Here is a 17,684-nt window from a genome sequence, read left to right as displayed (position 1 = left end):
TAAAAAACCAAAGTGCAGTACAGAATATAATGTAACTATTTCTCTGGACCCAAGTATAGTGTTGGCTTCTGGGAATGGTAACTGAGGGACAGCGTTATAAACTTATTTTCCACTACATACATATATTTCCTTCCTTATAATTTGAATGTTTTCATCATATGAAAATATTATCTCCTATGAAAAGAAATACAAATTTAAATACAATTAATACTAATCAGCCTTCTCCCCGACTTAATGCTAGGCCAGCTCTTCCTTGGGAAAGAAGCAGAGGAGAAAGTCTTTAGTTGCTCTGCATAAACCTCTTACCATCCTTCTTTCCTGCTTACAGCTCCCCATTTAATTCTTGAGACCTCTGCTACCCTAGTGATAATTTTTACTATAGAGACCTTAAGATATTTCTTTATACCTCAAGGGTTCCAGAATTATTTTGTCTTAATTTTTAATATATGTATCATAGTAAACATATCTGTTAGCTAGAGTATTAACCCCAAAATACTGGGGCTATTGGTTCTCCCTGACAAATGCAGATAACTGAGAGTTTCTGGCTTACAGATAGAATCTCCAGAAGAGCCTCAGAGTAGCTTCTTGTGCTATTGGGCTCTTCTGCTTTTCCTTTCCTGCCAGTTAACAAATGTTTATTGGATTATTTGCTTTTGTTACAGGGAAGAGGGGTTTCAAGGAAAGAAATTACAAGCAGCTCCAGAGAAACAGAAATTAGGGTACCCACCCATTGCTCCATTTTACTGCATGAAAGAGGATGTCCTTGCTTATGTGTTTGACGATGTGTGGAGCAAGGTTCTGAGCTGTATGGAGCAGCTGACACGTAGTCATTGGGAGGGATTTGCTTCTGGTAAGGATCTTTGTGAAAACAATATAAAAAAATAGTTGTTTATGATTTTTAAACCCTAACTAGTTTATCAGATTAAATGCTTCATTAGTGTAAAAAGTTTATATTTGTATTTCCCACAGGCATGTACAGATACTTAGAAAATATTTGAGAATGAGTAGATGAGCAACAAGGCCTATTCTATGATAATTAGATTGTGTTTTCTTTGAATATAATTATTTGTGAGGAAAAAAACATGTGCAAGTGGCAAATACATTTTAAAAACTGCTTAAGAATTACTGATATACAATAAACCATTCATATTTAAAGTATATAATTTGGTAAATTTGCCCATGTATATATAAACGTGAAACTACAAAATAGTCAATATAATGAACATAATGAACCCTCAAAAGTTCATGACCTTTGTAATCCTTCCCTTCTGCCCATGCCTGATCTACCATCCCCAAGGGACAAAAAAATGTACTTTCTGTCACTATAGTTTAGTTTTTATTTTGTAGAGTTTCATATAAATGGAATCATGGTATTTACTTGTCAGCTTCCTTCCTTCAGCAGGATCATTTTGAGATTCATCCATGTAATTGTGTCTGTCAGCAATTTATTCCTAAAAAGTATTCCATTGTTCCATAATTTATCCATTTTACTGTCCATGGACATTTGGATTGTTTCAGTTTGGGACTAATACATGTAGCTGGTCTGTATGTTATGTATCAGAGTTTTTTGAACATATATTTCCTTTTCTATTAGGTGAATGTCTAGGAGTGGAATGGTCTGATTATATGGTTAAATGTCTATTTAGCCTTTTAAGAATTGTTCTCATTTTCTGTGATACATAAAAAATGGTCACAAACTTAGCAGTTTCAAACAACACACATTTATTATCTCACAGATTTGTGGTCAGAAGTCCAAGAATTGCTTAACTAGTCCACTACTTAGGATCTTACAAAGTTGCAGTCAAGGTGTTGGCCATGGCTAGGTTCTCATGCAGAGGCTCAACTAGGAAAGGATCCACTACCCCTTTTGTGTGTTCTTTGAAGCATGTAGTTTCTTGTAGCTGTAGGAGTCACAGCAGCTTTCCTCTTCAAGGCCATCAAGAAAGACTGAGAGCTAGTCAGCTAGCAAAACAGCTAATATAACATATTAATGGGAGTGACATCTCATCACTTTTAGGTGTGAACACCAAGAGGTAAGAATCATAGAGGGGCCATTGTAGAGTTTGTCCATCCTATTACTGCATAGGCTCCGAAGTCCAAAATATTATCATCTAAATCAGGCCATGATATAGACAAAGTTCCTGGATATAATACATTAAGTAAAGTTTCTGGGGCACAATTCCTTTCCATCTATAGACCTGTGAAAATAAAGACTATATACAGTGGTATATAAACATCTAACTATATAATCCAGCCATTCCACTCCTGGAGAAAAGTTACCTTACCCAACACACCCAACATATAATAGTGGGCCAGGGAAAGGATCACAGACATTCCAGATAAGGAAGAGGGAGTAGTTTGCAGAAATGGAAGGTAAAAAAGGGGTTCATAGCAATTCTGAAGTCCAGTTGGGAAATACTGGAAGTTCCAATCCTAGAAATAATCCTCTCAGCTCTCTGTTCCAACCTCTGGGCTCTTGGTTTTACCCTCTGAGTCACCTTTCCTTTTTCATAAAATGTAGCGCATGTGTGTAGCTTAGTAGTTTTATCAGACTGCCTCCTGCCAGTAGAATTTTGAGGATCTGACAGCCTTCTTTCATTAAATTTTCTTGCCATCTAGAGATACAGAATTTTCAAAATCATCAAGTCCTGGTTTCTTTATATTTAATAATTTTTCTTTCACTTTCTCTTCCTCATCTTGTGTTTTATTATAAGTAGCAAGAAAAATATCAGACCTCACCTTCAACACTTTTATTGGAAATCTCCTTAGCTACATAACCAGAATCATCACTTAAAAGTCCTGCTTACCACATGACCACAGAAGACCATTTCACTAAGATTTCTTTTACTAAATAACAAGCACCTCCTTTCTTCCAGTTTCTAATAAAATGTTCCTTATTTCCTTCTAAACCCTCCCCTACAGCATCCTCCAAATCCAGATTTCTACTAAGTCCGTTCGAGGCAATTTATGCTAGCTCTATTACACTTCTCAAAATTCTTTCAGCCTCTATCAATGAATAATTGAAAATGAAATTAAGGAAACAGTTCATTTACAATAGCATCAAAAAGAATAAAATACTTAGAATTAAACTTAACCAAGGAAGTATAAGACTTTTGTACTGAAAACTTCAAAACATTATTGTATGAAAATAGAGAAGACCTAAAGAATTGGAAAGTTATCCTGTGTTTATGGATTGGAAGGAAGACTTAATATTGTTAAGATGGCAATACTCCCCAGTAGATTTACAAGTTGAGTGAATGTCCAAAATACTAAAAAGGAACAAAATATGAGACTTCACACTTCCTGATTTTAAAACTTGATACAAAGCTACATTAAAAAAAAAAGCTACATTAACTAAAACAATGTGGTACTGCCATAAGAATTAATATATACATCAACAGAATAGGATCAAGAGTCCAGAAATAAACCCAAACATTTATGGCAAATTGATTTTCAACAAGGGTGCCAAGACCATTCAATGGGAGAAGAAAAGTCTCTTCAAGAAATGGTGCTAAAACAACTGGATAGTCACATAAAAAGGAATGAATTTGGACCCTGATTTCATACCACATACAGAGTATCAACTCAAAATGGATCACAAACATACATTTAAGATCTAAAACTATAAAACTCTTAGAAGAAAACATAGGAGTAAATCTTAATGAGGTTGGCAGTGGATTCTTAGATGATTCCAAGACCATAAACAACAACAGAAAAAGCAATAAACTGGATTTTATACAAATTAAAAAAAACTATGTATCAAAGGATATTATCAAAAAAATGAAAAGACAATCTATAGGATGGGAGAATATAAGTGCAAATCATACACCTGATAAGAATCTAGGATCCACAACATATAAAGTATAAATTCAACAACAAAGGGACAAACAACCCAATTTAAAAATGGGCAAACAACTTGAATAGATATTTCTCCAAAGGTTACACATGGCCAATAAGCATATGAAACGATGTTCAACATCATATTCCTTAGGGAAATATAAACCAAAACCAAAATCACAATGAAATACAATTTCATACCCACTAGGATGGCTACGTTGGAAAAAAAGGACAATAACAAGTATTGGTGAGGATGTGGAGAAATTGAAAACCTCATACATTGCTGGTGGGAAAGTAAAGTGGTATAGCCATTGTGTAAACAGTTTGGTAGTTCCTCAAAAAGTTAAACATAAAATTACCCTATGACCCAGCAATTCCATTCAAAGGTATATAGCCAAGAGAACTGAAACCATATTCACACAAAAGCCTATGCATGAATGTTCACAACAGCATTATTTGTAATTGTCAAAAAGTAGAATAAAAGGCTCAGTTAGTGAAGCATCTGGCCCCTGATCTCAGTGTTGTATGAACCCCACATTGAATGCATTGATTACTTAAAAATATATACTTTTTTAAAAAAAAGTAGGATCAACCCAAATGTACATCAACAAACAATTTTGTTTTGAAGAAACAGAATTTGGTATATCCAAGTGTTATGGACTGAATTGTGTCCTCTTCAGAATTTGTACGTTGAAGCCCTAAACTCCAATGCAAATGTTTGGAAATGGAATATTTAGGGAGGTAATTAAGATTAAATGAAATAAAAAAAAGATTAAATTAAATCACAAGTGTGGGGCCCTAATCCTATAGAGTTGGTATCCTTATAAGAAGAGGAAGAGACGGCACAGCTTCTTTTCTGTGCATGCACAGAGAAGAGGTCACACAAGGAAGGAGACAGCTGCCTATGATCCAGAGAGCTCCTTGATCTTGGACTTCTAGCCTTCAGAACTGGAAGAAAACAAATTTCTGTTATTTAAGCCATCCAGTTTGTGGTATTTTATTGTAGCAGACTAAGTAACTAATGTACCATGCAACGTAATACTATTCGTTCATAAAGTAATCCTGCATGTTACAACATGGAAGAGCCTTGAAAATATTATGTTAAGTGAAAGAAGCTGGACACAAAGAGCCATATATTTTATTATTTCATTCAGTGAAATGTCTAGAACAAGCACATCCATAGAGAAAGAAGGTAGTTTAGTTGTTGCCAGTGGATAGAGGAAGAAGGGAATTGAGAGGTATGTGGTATCTCTTTGGAGTGATAGGAATTTTCTGAAATTAGTGGTGCTGGTTGCACAACATTGTGAATATACTAAAATCCTATCAATTGTAAACTGTAAAATGGTTAAAAATGGTGACTTTTATGTTACATGAATTTTATCTCATTAAAAACATTTTTAATATTTTCAAATTGTATGAATGTGAGTCTGTTGATGGTTAATTCTTCTTATAGATGAGAAAATTTTTAATTCAAATTATTTATTCTAAAAAAAAAAACAAAAAATGTTCACCCATTTCTCCAGCTCCCACCCCTGCCTCTAGCAGCCACCAGTCTTTTATCTATGAGCTTCATTTTATTTGTTTTTGGATTTCATCTATAAGAAAGATCATATGGGGGCAGCCCCGGTGGCTTAGCGGTTTAGCAGTGCCTTCAGTCCAGGGAGTGATCCTGGAGACCCAGGATCGAGTCCCGCGTCGGGCTCTCTGCATGGAGCCTGCTTCTCCCTCTGCCTGTGTCTCTGCCTCTCTCTCTCTCTCTCTCTGTCTCTAATAAATAAATTAAAAATCTTAAAAAAAAGAAAGATCATATGGTATTTTTCTTTCTCTGATTTATTTCACTTAGCATTATGCCTTCAAGGTCACAAATGGAACAGTTTCATTGTTTTTTATGACAGAAGAATATTCCACTATATACATATATATATGTGGATGCCACTATATACATTTAGCGGAATATTCTTTATATATATATATATATATATATATGATATCACAATTTTTTTTAACCATTCATCTACTGATAGATACTTAGGTTGTTCCCATATCTTGGCTGTTGTAAATAAATGCTGCAATGAACATGGAGGTACACAGATCTTTTCAAGTTAGTGTATTCATTTTCTTCCGATAAATACCCAGAGGTGCAATTACTGGATCATGTGGTAGCTCTATTTTTAATTTATTTTTTAAAAAGATTTTAGTTACTTATTCATGGGAGACACAGCGAGAAGGCAGAGACATAGGCAGAGGGATAAGCAGGCTCCTCGCAGGGAGCCCAATGTGGGACTCAATCCCAGAACTCCGGGATCACGCCCCAAACCGAAAGCAGACGCTCAACCACTGAGCCAGCCAAGTGTCCCTCCATTTTTAATTCTCAAAAAAGATTTTATTTATTTATTTATTTATTTATTTATTTGAGAGAGAAAGCATAAGCTGGGGAAAGGGGAGGGGCAGAGGGAGAAGCAGACTCCCTACTGAGCAGGGAGCCCAACTCAGGGCTGTATTCAAGGACCCTGACCTGAGCGGAAGGCAAATGCTTAACCAACTGAGCCACCCAGGTACCTCTATTATTAACTTTTCCCCATACTGGCTACACCAATTTACATTGCCACAAACAGGGCACAAGGGTTCCCTTTCTCCACCTCCTTGCTAACCCTTGTTATCTCCAGACTTTTTGATAATAGCCATTCTGACTGGTATGAAGTGATACCTCATTGTGATTTAGATTTGCATTTTCCAAATGATTAATGATGTAGAGCATCTTTTCACGTACTTGTTGGCCATCTGTTTCTTCTTTGGGAAAATGTCTATTCAGATCTTCTGCCCATTTTTAAATTGAATTTTTTTGGCTATGTATATATTTTCACGTATTTTGGATATTAGCCCCTTATCAGATAGATGATTTGCAAATATTTTCTCCCCATTCAATAGGTTGCTTTTTTCATTTTGTTGATTTTTTCCTTTTGCTATGTAGAAGCTTTTTTCAGTTGATGTTTTATTGTGCTTTCCTTGGTTTTGCTTTTGGCAGCAGATTAAAAAAATCATAGCCAAGACCTATTGTGGTTTCAAGTCTTATGTTCAAGTGTTTAATCTATTTTAAATTGGCATTTGTGTATTGTGTAAGATACTGGTCCAATTTTCCAAAAACTATTTATTGAAGAGACAGACTGTCCTTTCCTCCACTGAACATACATGCATGGATTTATTTCTAAGTTCTCTCTTCTGTTCAGTTTTTCTGCCAGTATCTTAATTGCTATAGCTATATATATGCTATATGCTGTAGCTATGTTTAAAATATGGAAGCCAGATGTCTCCAGCTTTGTTCTTTCTCAAGACTGCTTTGGCTATTTGGGGTCTTCTATCGTTTTAATGCAAATTTTAGGACTGTCCTATTTCTTTCTTTTTTTTTTTTTTAGATTTATTTGACACACACACAGAGAGAGAGAGAGAGAGAGAGAGAGAGAGAGAGAGAGCGCACAGCAGGCAGAGGGAGGAGGAGAAGCAGGCCCCCAGCTGAGCAAGGAGCCCAATGCGGGACTCACTGAGCTGAGGGCAGACGCTTAACTGACTAAGCCACCCAGGCACCCTATCTGTCCTAGTTCTGTGAAAAAAGCCATTGGAAATTTGATAGGAATCACATTGAATCTATTTTTGGGTTAGTATGGATATTTTAACAGTATTAATTCTTCTAATCTAGGAGCACAGAATATCTTTCCATTTATTTGTGTCCTCTTCAGTTTTTTCACTAATGTCTTGTAGTTCTCACTTATACAGGTCTTTTACCTCCTTGGGTATATGTATTCCTAGGTGTTTTATTCTTTTTTGATGAATTTTAAGTGGGATTTTTTCCCTTCTTTTATCTCCTTAATTTCTCTGATAGTCCATTAATTAGTATATAAAAATGCAACAGATTCTTGTGTATTTATGTTGTATCCTATAACTTTACTGAATTCATTTATTAGTTCTAACAGTTTTTGATAAATCTTTAGAATTTCTATATATGTCATCTGCAAATAGAGTTTCATTTCTTTCCCAATTTGGATGTCTTTTATTTCTTTTTCTTGCCTAAGTGCTCTGGCTAGGACTTCCAATACCATATTGAATACAAGGGTGAGAGTGAACATCCTTGTCTTGTTTCTGATCTTAGAGGAAGCTTTCAGTTTTTCACAATTGAGCATGATGTATTCGGTGGGCTTGTCATATATGTACTTTATTATGTTGTGCATTTTCTCTATATCTACTTTTGTTGAAAGTGTTGAATTTTGTCAAATGCTTTTTCTGCATCTAAGGAGATTATATTTATTCTTCATTTTGTTAATGTAGTGTATCATATTGACTGGTGAGTGTTGAACCATCCTTGCATTCCTGGTTTAATACTACTTAATCATGATCGTATTATCCTTTAATTTTTAATTTTTTTATTTTTCATTTTTATTTAAGATTTTATTTATTTATTCATGAGACACACACACAGAGAGAGAGGCAGAGGCATAGGCAGAAGGAGAAGCAGGCTCCATGCAGGAAGCCCAATGTGGGACTCAATCCCAGGACTCCAGGATCACACAGAAGGCAGAAGCTTAACTACTGAGCCACCCAGGCATCCCTAATTTTTATTTTTTGATATATTATCCTTTTAATTTATTGTTGAATTTGGTGTGCTAATATTTTGTTGAGGATTTTTGCATCCATGTTCATCAGGGATATTGGCCTGTACTTTTCTGTGGCATCCTTGGTTTTAGTACCTTCTTTCCTCTGCTGTTTTTTTGAAGAGTATGGATTGGTATTAATTATTTTTTGAATGTTAGAATTCACCAGTGAAGCTAGTCTGGCCCTGAATTTTTGTTTTTGGTAAGTTTTTTAATTACTCATTCAGTCTCCTTTACTAGTATATGTTCAGATTTTGTTTCATCATGATTCAGTATGGGCGTGCTTCTCATAAGTATGATGGGAGTTCTCTGTGCCTCCTGGATCTGGATGCCTGTTTCTTTTCCCAGATTAGGGAAATTTTCAGCTATCATTTCTTCAAATGAATTTTATGCTCCCTTTTCTCTTCTTCTTCTTCTGGGACTCCTATAATACAATCATTATTCTCATTATGCATAATTCTTTCTCTCTTTTGTTTAGTTTGTTTTCCATTATTTTGTTCTAGGTCCTTAATTTGTTCCTCTGCTTCATTCAGCCTACTGTTCATTGCATCAAGTGTATTTCTGATCTTGGTTATTGCACTCATCTCTGTATGATTTTTTAACTCTTTTACCTCTATGGTAATAGTCTCACTGGCATCTTCCATTCTTTTCTCAAGTCCAGTGAGTATCCTTATGATTGTGCTTTAAATTCTCCATCAGGGAGTGCTTGAGTGGCTCAGTTGGCTACGCAGGACTTTGGCTCTAATCATGATCCCAGGATTCTGGGATTGAGCCCCATGTCAGGCTCCCTGCTTGGCAGGGGGCCTGCTTCTCCCTATCCCTCTGCTGCTCCCCCTGCTTCTGCTCTCTCACTCTAATAAACAAAATCTTTTTAAAAATTCTGCATCAGGCATGTTACTTATATCTGTTTTTCTTAGATCTCTGGCCATGGCCTTATCTTGTTACTTTATTTGGGATAAATTCCTCTGTCTTCTCATTTTGTGTAAGTCTCTGCCTGCTTGTGTGTATCAGAACAGCCAATTATATCTCCTGTTTCTGAAAGTAATGGCCTTACAAAGATGTCATGTAGTGCCCAGGGCCTGGTGCTTCAGGGGGTGGCTCTAGTGTGTGCTGCCTATGCTGTGTTACTGTGTTCTGTCTTCTCTGCCCTTCCAGCCAGGCATCTGCAGGGGCTTTTCTTTCCTGCTGGGACAGTGTTTTGTCCCAGGCCTGAAAGTGGTGTTTTAACTAGGTGTGTCCTCGTCTGCTTGTGAAATGAGACCTGTTACTGCTTCCACTGGAACTGAGGCCCTACAAAACTCTCTCGCTAGGAGATGTGGTGTGGGGAGGGGTCACGCTGGTCTTCAGGGGGAGGGGCCTGCTACACCAGGATGAAGTTAGTTTGACTGAGAAGGGCAGTACCATTGGAGCACAGGGGTTCAAGGCCTAGTGTAAGCAAGTTAGGTAGCCACTGTCTGTACTGTGCTGCTTCCTGCACGTGACTCTGTGCTTATGCTGGTGTGGGGGGTTAGGGAGGAGGGACATGGCACTGGCCATTTCCTTTGTTCTCAGAGAGATGTCTCTGAGAATACTGCCTCTGAGGGACACACTCCACGAAGAGCAAATAATCTCCCCACTGTGTACCCCATATTTTCTTCAGATTGCGGTTTCTATACTATATGCCCCCAGGTTCTTTGCCTGCCTTTTCTCCAAGAGCAGCACAGTGCCCTCTAAGCTCTATCCCAACCAAGCCTGTTGACCCTTAAAACTCCAACCTTTAAGCCCCACCAATTGCAAGAACTCATGAAATTCAGCCTCTCTCATTTTCCAAGCCAGGGCTATGGAGAAATGTTCTTGTGCATTCCCCTATGTGCTCCTCTCTCTCTCCTCTCTCCTCTCTCCTCTCTCCTCTCTTCTCTCTTCTCTTTCTCTCTCTCTCTCTCTCTCTCTCTCTCTCTCTCACCTTTCTTCACATCCATAGCTCCCTCCCATCTGCAGCAACTACAATCCGTTTCTCTCTTAAATCACATCTCCACACTTCCTACATTCTTTGATATGACTTCTCTCACTTTAGTTGTAGAGTTTGTTTTGTCAGTCTTCAGGTGGATTTCTGGGATATTTATGATGATTTGATAGTTATTCAGTTGTATTCAAGGGATAAGGTGAGCCTGGGGTCTTCCTATTCTACCATCATCTTCCTATCTCTACAGGAAGATTTCTTGACTTATTTTAGGACATGTGCCAGAAAAGCAGAGATGTGTGGCAATTTCCTCTGGGAACAGAAGTACTTGAAGGCACCATTATCCTTTCACTTACCTAGCATAGATAGCCAGATACTTGTGGGAGGCAGTTCTGACACTCCATCTATCTTGTTGGTACTACTTACTATACCCCCATAATTCCCCTGCAGTCTCATCCCATCCAGCCTGACCTACCTGTCAGTCATCTCCAAAAGCAGCTCCTCCCCTATCATCCTGGTAGTCAGCCCTGGCCAGGAACTTGCCTACAAAATGATGCCCACCCCAGAGAGTGGGGAAGCTAAACCCCACACCAGTATGTGAACAGTAGCATGCTGACAGTAGATGCTGGTGGGTCTCTCAGCTAGCTACTCCAGGAGCAAGCTCTGCCCAACACTGTATCTGCAGCAGTCACAGTTGGTCACTGCAGACTGTGGGACTGAGGATAGTCCTGCTCACCATTGAGTCTACAGCAGGTGCAGCCAGGCCTCTCAGTGAGCTGCTCAAGAGGCAAACACTGCCCACCAGTGTTCCCACAGTAACCTTGGCTCAAGCAAAACAGGACGGTGCAGGCACCTGCAGCACCTGGTTCTGATGACCAAGGTGGATTGCACTACAGAGCACCACAGGATGCCTCCTACATAAGGCAACTACTTTCAAAACCAGGCCTACCTAGCACATAGAAAAAAACGCAGATTATGAAAAAGATCAGGAGACCAAGGAATGGGTTCTAAATGAAGTAACAAGACAAAACAAAAGAGAAAGAGCGAAATAAAATGGAGATAAGCAATCTACCTGACAGAGTTCAAAGATACTCACTGGACTTGAGAGAAGAGTAGGAGATAGAAAGGAATAAAAAATATTAAAAAGATAACAAGTCAGACTAAAGAGTACAGTTACTGAAGTGAAAAATACACTGGGGGTGGGATTGCTTGGGTGGCTTAGTCAAACTCTTGATTTCAGCTCAGGTCACAATCTCAGGGTTGTGAGACTGAGCCCCACATTGGGCTCCATGCTGGGCATGGAGTATGCTTAAGATTCTCTCTCTCTCCCTCTGCCCTCCCTCCCCCCCTTCCCTCAGAAAATATACTAGAGGGAATTAATAGCAGATTAGAGAATGTGGAAGAATGGTTCAGTGATCTGGAAGACAGGGTAATGGAAAGCAACAAAACTGAAACAGCAAAGAAGAAAAAAAAATTAAGTGTATAGATTAAGGCACATCTGTGATAACACTAAGTGTGATAACATTCACACTCTAGGAGTCCAAGAAGAGGAGAGAGAGAAAGGAATAGAAAATTTATTTGAAGAAATAATAACTGAAAACTTCCCTAACCTTGAAAAGGAAACAGACATCCAGGCCCAGGAATCACAGAGAGCTTCAGACAGGATGAACCCAAGGAAGCCCACAACAAGACATATAATAACTAAAATGACAAAAATTAAAGCAGCAAGAGAAAAGGAAACCATTACATACAAGGTAAACCTCATAAGATTATCAGCTGATTCTTCAGCAGAAATTTTGCAAGCCAGAAGAATGTGGCATAATATATTCAAAGTCTTACATAATATATTCAAAATCTTAAACCAGCAAAGTTATCATTCAGCATTGAAAAATAAAGAATTTCCCAAACAAAAATTAAAGGAGTTATCATGACTAAACTGGCCCTACAAAGAATGTTAAAGGAACTTTAAAGTGGAAACAAAAAGGTCATAACTAGAAGAAAATTTTGAAAGGAAAAAAAATTTCCTGTCAAATGCAAACATACAGTAATGGCAGTAATCAATCACTTATAAAGCTACTATGAAGATTAAAACACAAAAGTAGTAACATGTATTATATCTACAAAAATCAGCCAGAATACACAAACTAAAAAGTTATAAAAATATGATATTATATACATAAAACATGGAGTAAAAATCAAGTGATTCTAGAATGTGTTCAAACCTAAGCAAACATCAACTTAATATAGACTACTATATATACTGATAAGGTGTTACATATGAATCTCATAATAACCACACTGAAAAATTTTGACCGACCCACACACAAAAAAGAGCAAGGAATCTAAGAATAACAATAATGGAAGTAATCAAACCACAATGGAAGAGAGCAATAAAAGAAGAAAGGAACAGGGAATAATGCAAAAATAACCAGAAAATAATTAACAAAAATGACAGTAAGTATATACCTATCAATTACTTTAAATGTGATGGATTACATGCTCCACTCAAAAGAAACAGGGTGAGAGAATAAAAAAAAACAAGACCTATCTCTATGCTGCCTAAAAGAAACTCACTTTAGATGTAAGGAGACACAAAGAATAAAATGAAGGGTTGGAAAAAGATATTTCATTCAAATGGAAACCGAAAGAAAGCTGGACTAGTATACTTAGACAAAATAGACTTTAAAATAAAGACTGTAATAAGCAACAAAGAAAAGCATTTCATAATAATGGGATAAATCCAACAAGAGAATATAACAATTGTAAATATCTATGCATCCAGAATAGCAGCAAAATATACAAAGCAAATATTAACAAACATAAAGGGACAAATTGACAGTAATACAATTGTAGCAGGGGACTTTACGACCCCATACATATTACAGATAGATCATTTAGACAGCAGATCAGTAAGGAAACTGGCTTTGAATGATACATTACACAAGATGAAGTTAACAGATATGTACAGAACCTTCGATTCAAAAAATGGCAGAATACACATAGAACAAGTACACATGGAACATTCTCCAGGGTAGATTACATGTTACGACACAAAATAAGTCTCCATAAATTTAATATTTAAATTACATCAGGTGCGCTTGGGTGGCTCAGTCGGTTAAGCATCTGACTCTTGATTTTGGCTCAGGTCATGATCTCAGAGTCCCGGGATCAAGCCCAGCATTGGGCTCCCCACTCTATGAAAGTCTGCTGGTCTCCGTCGGCCCCTCCTCCACCTCACGCTCACTGCCTCCCTCTCTCTCTCTCAAATAAATCTTTAAATCATATCAAGTATCTTTTCTGATCCCATTAGCATGAAATAAGAAATCAATTACAATATAAAAAATAAAAGAATATAAACACCTGGTATAAACAACATATTACCAAATAGCCAATGGGTCAATGAAAAAATCGAAGAGGAAATCAAAAAATACCTGGAGACATATGAAAATGGAAATAGGACAGTTCAAAATCTCTGAGACACCGAAAAGGCAATTCTAAGAGGGAAGGTTACATGGCTACATTAGCAATACATGGCTACCCCAAAAACCAAGAAAAGTCTCATTTTAAACTTATATATAAAGGAACCACACATAGAACAAAACCCAGAATTAGCAGAAGGAAGGAAATAATGAAGATCAGGGTGGAAATAAATGAAATAGAAACAAACAAAAATAGAAAAGGTCACTGAAACTAAGAGCTGTTTCTTTGAAAAAAATAAAATTGAAAAAAAAATTGATACACCATTATCCAGACTCAAAAAAGAAAAAAAGAGGACTCAAAATCAGAAATGAAAGAGAACTTAGAAACTATATCAGAGAAATACAAGGCTTACAAGAGACTGCTATCAAAAACTGGAAATCTACAAGAAATGGGTAAATTTCTGGAAACAATACAAGTCTCTAAGACTGAATCAGGAAGAAATAGAAAATCTGAACAAATCAATTACCAGTAACAAAATATTGAATTGGTAATCAGAAAGTTCCCAAGATGGGGTGTCTGGATGGTTCAGTCAGTTAAGCATCCAACTCTTGATTTCAGTCCAAGTCATGACTTCAAGATTGTGAGATTGAGCCCCTCACTGGGCTCTATGCTCAACAGAGAGACTGCTTGAGGGTTCTCTCTCACGCTCCCTGTCCCTCTGTTCCTCCCCACTCACACTCTCCCTCTAAAATAAATTTTTAAAATTTTTAAAAAATAAAGAGCAGATCTTGAAAACAACAAAATTCCCAAGAAAAGTCTGGGACATTATGCTTCACAGGTGAATTCTAGTTAAAACCTATCCCTCTCAGCATGCCTCAGTGGCTCAATCAGTTGGACATCTGACTCTTGATTTCAGCTCAGGTCATGAGTTCAGGGTTATAGAATCAAACCCCACATCAAGCTCTTCACTGGACAGAGCTGTGCAGAACCTGTTTGGGATTTTCTCTCTCCCTCTTCCACTCTCTCTCTCAAAATAAAATAAAAATAAAATAAAATAAAATAATAAAATAAAATATAAAATAAAATAAAATAAAAACCCTATCCCAAAAAATAGAATAGGAAAGAATGCTTCCAAGTTCACTCTATGAGATCAGCATTATCCTGATACCAAAACAAGGCAAAGACATACAAAACAATAAGATTACAGACCAATATCCCTAATGAACATAGGTGCAAAATCTTCAACAAAATATTAGCAACTGAACATAAAAATACATTAAAATAGGGGCACCTGGGTGGCTTAAGCATCCAACTCTTGATTTCAGCTCAGGTCATGATTGGGGAATGGTGAGATCAAGCCCTGTGTTGGGCTCCACACTCAGCAGGGAATCTGCCTGAGATTCTCTCCCTCTCTCTCTCTCTGCTCCTCTCCCAGCTTGTGGACACACACTCTCTCTCTCTAAAATAAATAAATCTGGGATCCCTGGGTGGCGCAGCGGTTTGGCGCCTGCCTTTGGCCCAGGGCGCGATCCTGGAGACCCAGGATCGAATCCCACATCGGGCTCCTGGTGCATGGAGCCTGCTTCTCCCTCTGCCTATGTCTCTGCGCCTCTCTCTCTCTCTCCGTGACTATCATAAATAAAAAAAAAAAATAAAAACAAATAAAAATGTTTTAAAAAATAAATAAAATAAAATAAAATAAATCTTTAAGAAAATACGTTAAAAGAATCATTCACCAAGATCAAGTGGGATTTATTCCAGTGATGCAAGAATTGTTCAACGTCCACAAATCAATGTGATATAACACACTGACAAAATGAAGAATAAAAATCACATGAAGATCTTGATGCAGAAAAGCATTTGACAAAATCCAACATCCAGTCATGATAAAAACTCAATAACATGGGTAGAGAAGAAACATACCTCAACAAAATAAAGACCATATATGTCAAACTCACAGCTAACATCATACTCAATGGTGAAAATATGAAAGCTTTCCTTCTAAGATCAAAAACAAGATAAGGATGTCCACTCTTCCTGTTTTTATTTAACATAGTACTGAAAGACCTGGCCACAACAATCAGACAAGGAAAAAAATGGCATCCCAACTGGAAAGGAACAAGGAAAACTGTCACTATTTGCAGATGACATACCGCTTTAAAAAAAAAACAACACAAAAACCTAAAGACCCCAGCAAAAACCTTTAGAATAAATGAATTCAGTAAAGTTGCAAGATACAAATCAATATACAGAAATCTGTTAAATTTCTAAATACTAGTAACAAAATAGCAGAATGAGAAATTAAGAAAATCTCATTAAAAATACATAGGACTAAATTTAGGGAAGGAGCTGAAAGACTTGTATTCTGAAAAGTATGACATTAATGAAAGAAACTGAAGTTGACACACATAAATGGGAAGATATATATCCATGCTCATGGATTGAAGAATTAATTTTGTTAAAGCATCCATATTATGCAAAGTAATCTTCAGATTCAGGGCAATCCCTATAAAAAATTAACAGCATTATTCACAGAACTAGAATGAAAAATTCTAAAATTTGTATGGAACCACAGAAATCCCGGACTATTTGAGAAATAAGAACAAAAGTTGGAGGTATAACAATCTCGGGATTCAAACTACATTACGAAGCTACAGTAATCAAAACAGCATAGTACTGTCACAAAAACACATAGATCAATGAAACAGAATTAAGAACCCAGAAATAAACCCATGTTTATATGGTCAATCTATGACGAAGGAGACAAGAATATACAATGTGGAAAAGGCACTCTCTTCAATAAATGGTGTTGGAAAAACAGAACCAGCTATATGTGAAAGACTAAAACCAGACAGTTCACTGCATACACAAAAATAAACTCAGAATGGATTAAAGACCTACATATAATACTTGAAACCATAAAACTCCTATAAGAAAATATATACAGTAAACTCAGGGACATCAGCCTCAGCAATATTTTTGGATATGTCTCCCAAGGAAGGAAAAAAAAAAGCAAAAATAAACAACTGGGACTATATCAAACTAAGAAGCTTTTGCACAGTGAAGGAAATTTTTTTAAAAAGGCAGCTTACTGAATGGGAGAAGATAATAGCAAATAATATTCAATAAGAGATTAATATCCAAAATATATAAAGAACTCATACAGAACAAAATAGTTGTTGCCAGAGGGGAGAGTGGTGGTGGTGGGGAAAGATGAAATAGGTGAAGGAGAATAAGAGATACAAACCTCCAGTTATAAAAGAAGTATATCCTTTAGATGAAAAGTATAGCACAGGGAATATAGTCAATAATACTGTAATAACTTTGTATGGTCAGAGATGTTAACTACACTTATCATGGCAAGCATTTTGAAATTTACATAATTGTCAAATCATTGTGCTAATGTTAAATAGTTTTCAATTTAAAAATGAATCTACATGTGTGACCAGCACCCAGACCAAGAATAGAACATTACCAACATTAAACAAGCCCCTCTCATGCTTTCTCTATCACTTCCTAAACTCCTAAACTCCTAAGAGTAACCCTATCCTAACTTATACTTTATAAGAATGGACTCCTATAGTATATATCATTTTGCATGTCTTTTTAAACTCACATTGTTAGATTCAATTGTTTTGCTTGAAACAATAGTTTCCTTGTTATATCATATTCTGTTGTATGACTATATCATATTGAGTAATTTGCAGTTTATGTTTGCCAGCATATGGTGTCAGGAATGTTCCTGTACATATCTTTTGATGAACATATGTACTAGACACATAGGAGTAGCACTGCTGGGTCATAAAATATTCTATTCCTACTTCAGTGGGGACTGTCAAAAAAAT

At 36.7% G+C, this 17,684-nt stretch overlaps 1 protein-coding gene across 4 annotated transcripts in view; it reads left to right on the top strand.

Annotated features, from left to right (window-relative positions):
* FAM149B1 (family with sequence similarity 149 member B1) overlaps nucleotides 1-17,684 on the top strand; it is a 71,391-nt gene that overhangs the window by 37,806 nt on the left and 15,901 nt on the right. For all 4 annotated transcript variants that reach the window (XM_055324945.1, XM_055324944.1, XM_055324947.1 and 1 more), the window contains one exon: nucleotides 663-850. In XM_055324945.1, the coding sequence (XP_055180920.1) occupies nucleotides 663-850 (188 nt within the window). The remainder of the gene's footprint in view (nucleotides 1-662; nucleotides 851-17,684) is intronic.

This window comes from Nyctereutes procyonoides, unplaced genomic scaffold (assembly GCF_905146905.1).
Source record: "Nyctereutes procyonoides isolate TBG_1078 unplaced genomic scaffold, NYPRO_anot_genome, whole genome shotgun sequence".
In the NCBI taxonomy this organism is placed as follows: domain Eukaryota; kingdom Metazoa; phylum Chordata; class Mammalia; order Carnivora; family Canidae; genus Nyctereutes; species Nyctereutes procyonoides.
This window is presented reverse-complemented; position numbering and strand designations above follow the sequence as displayed.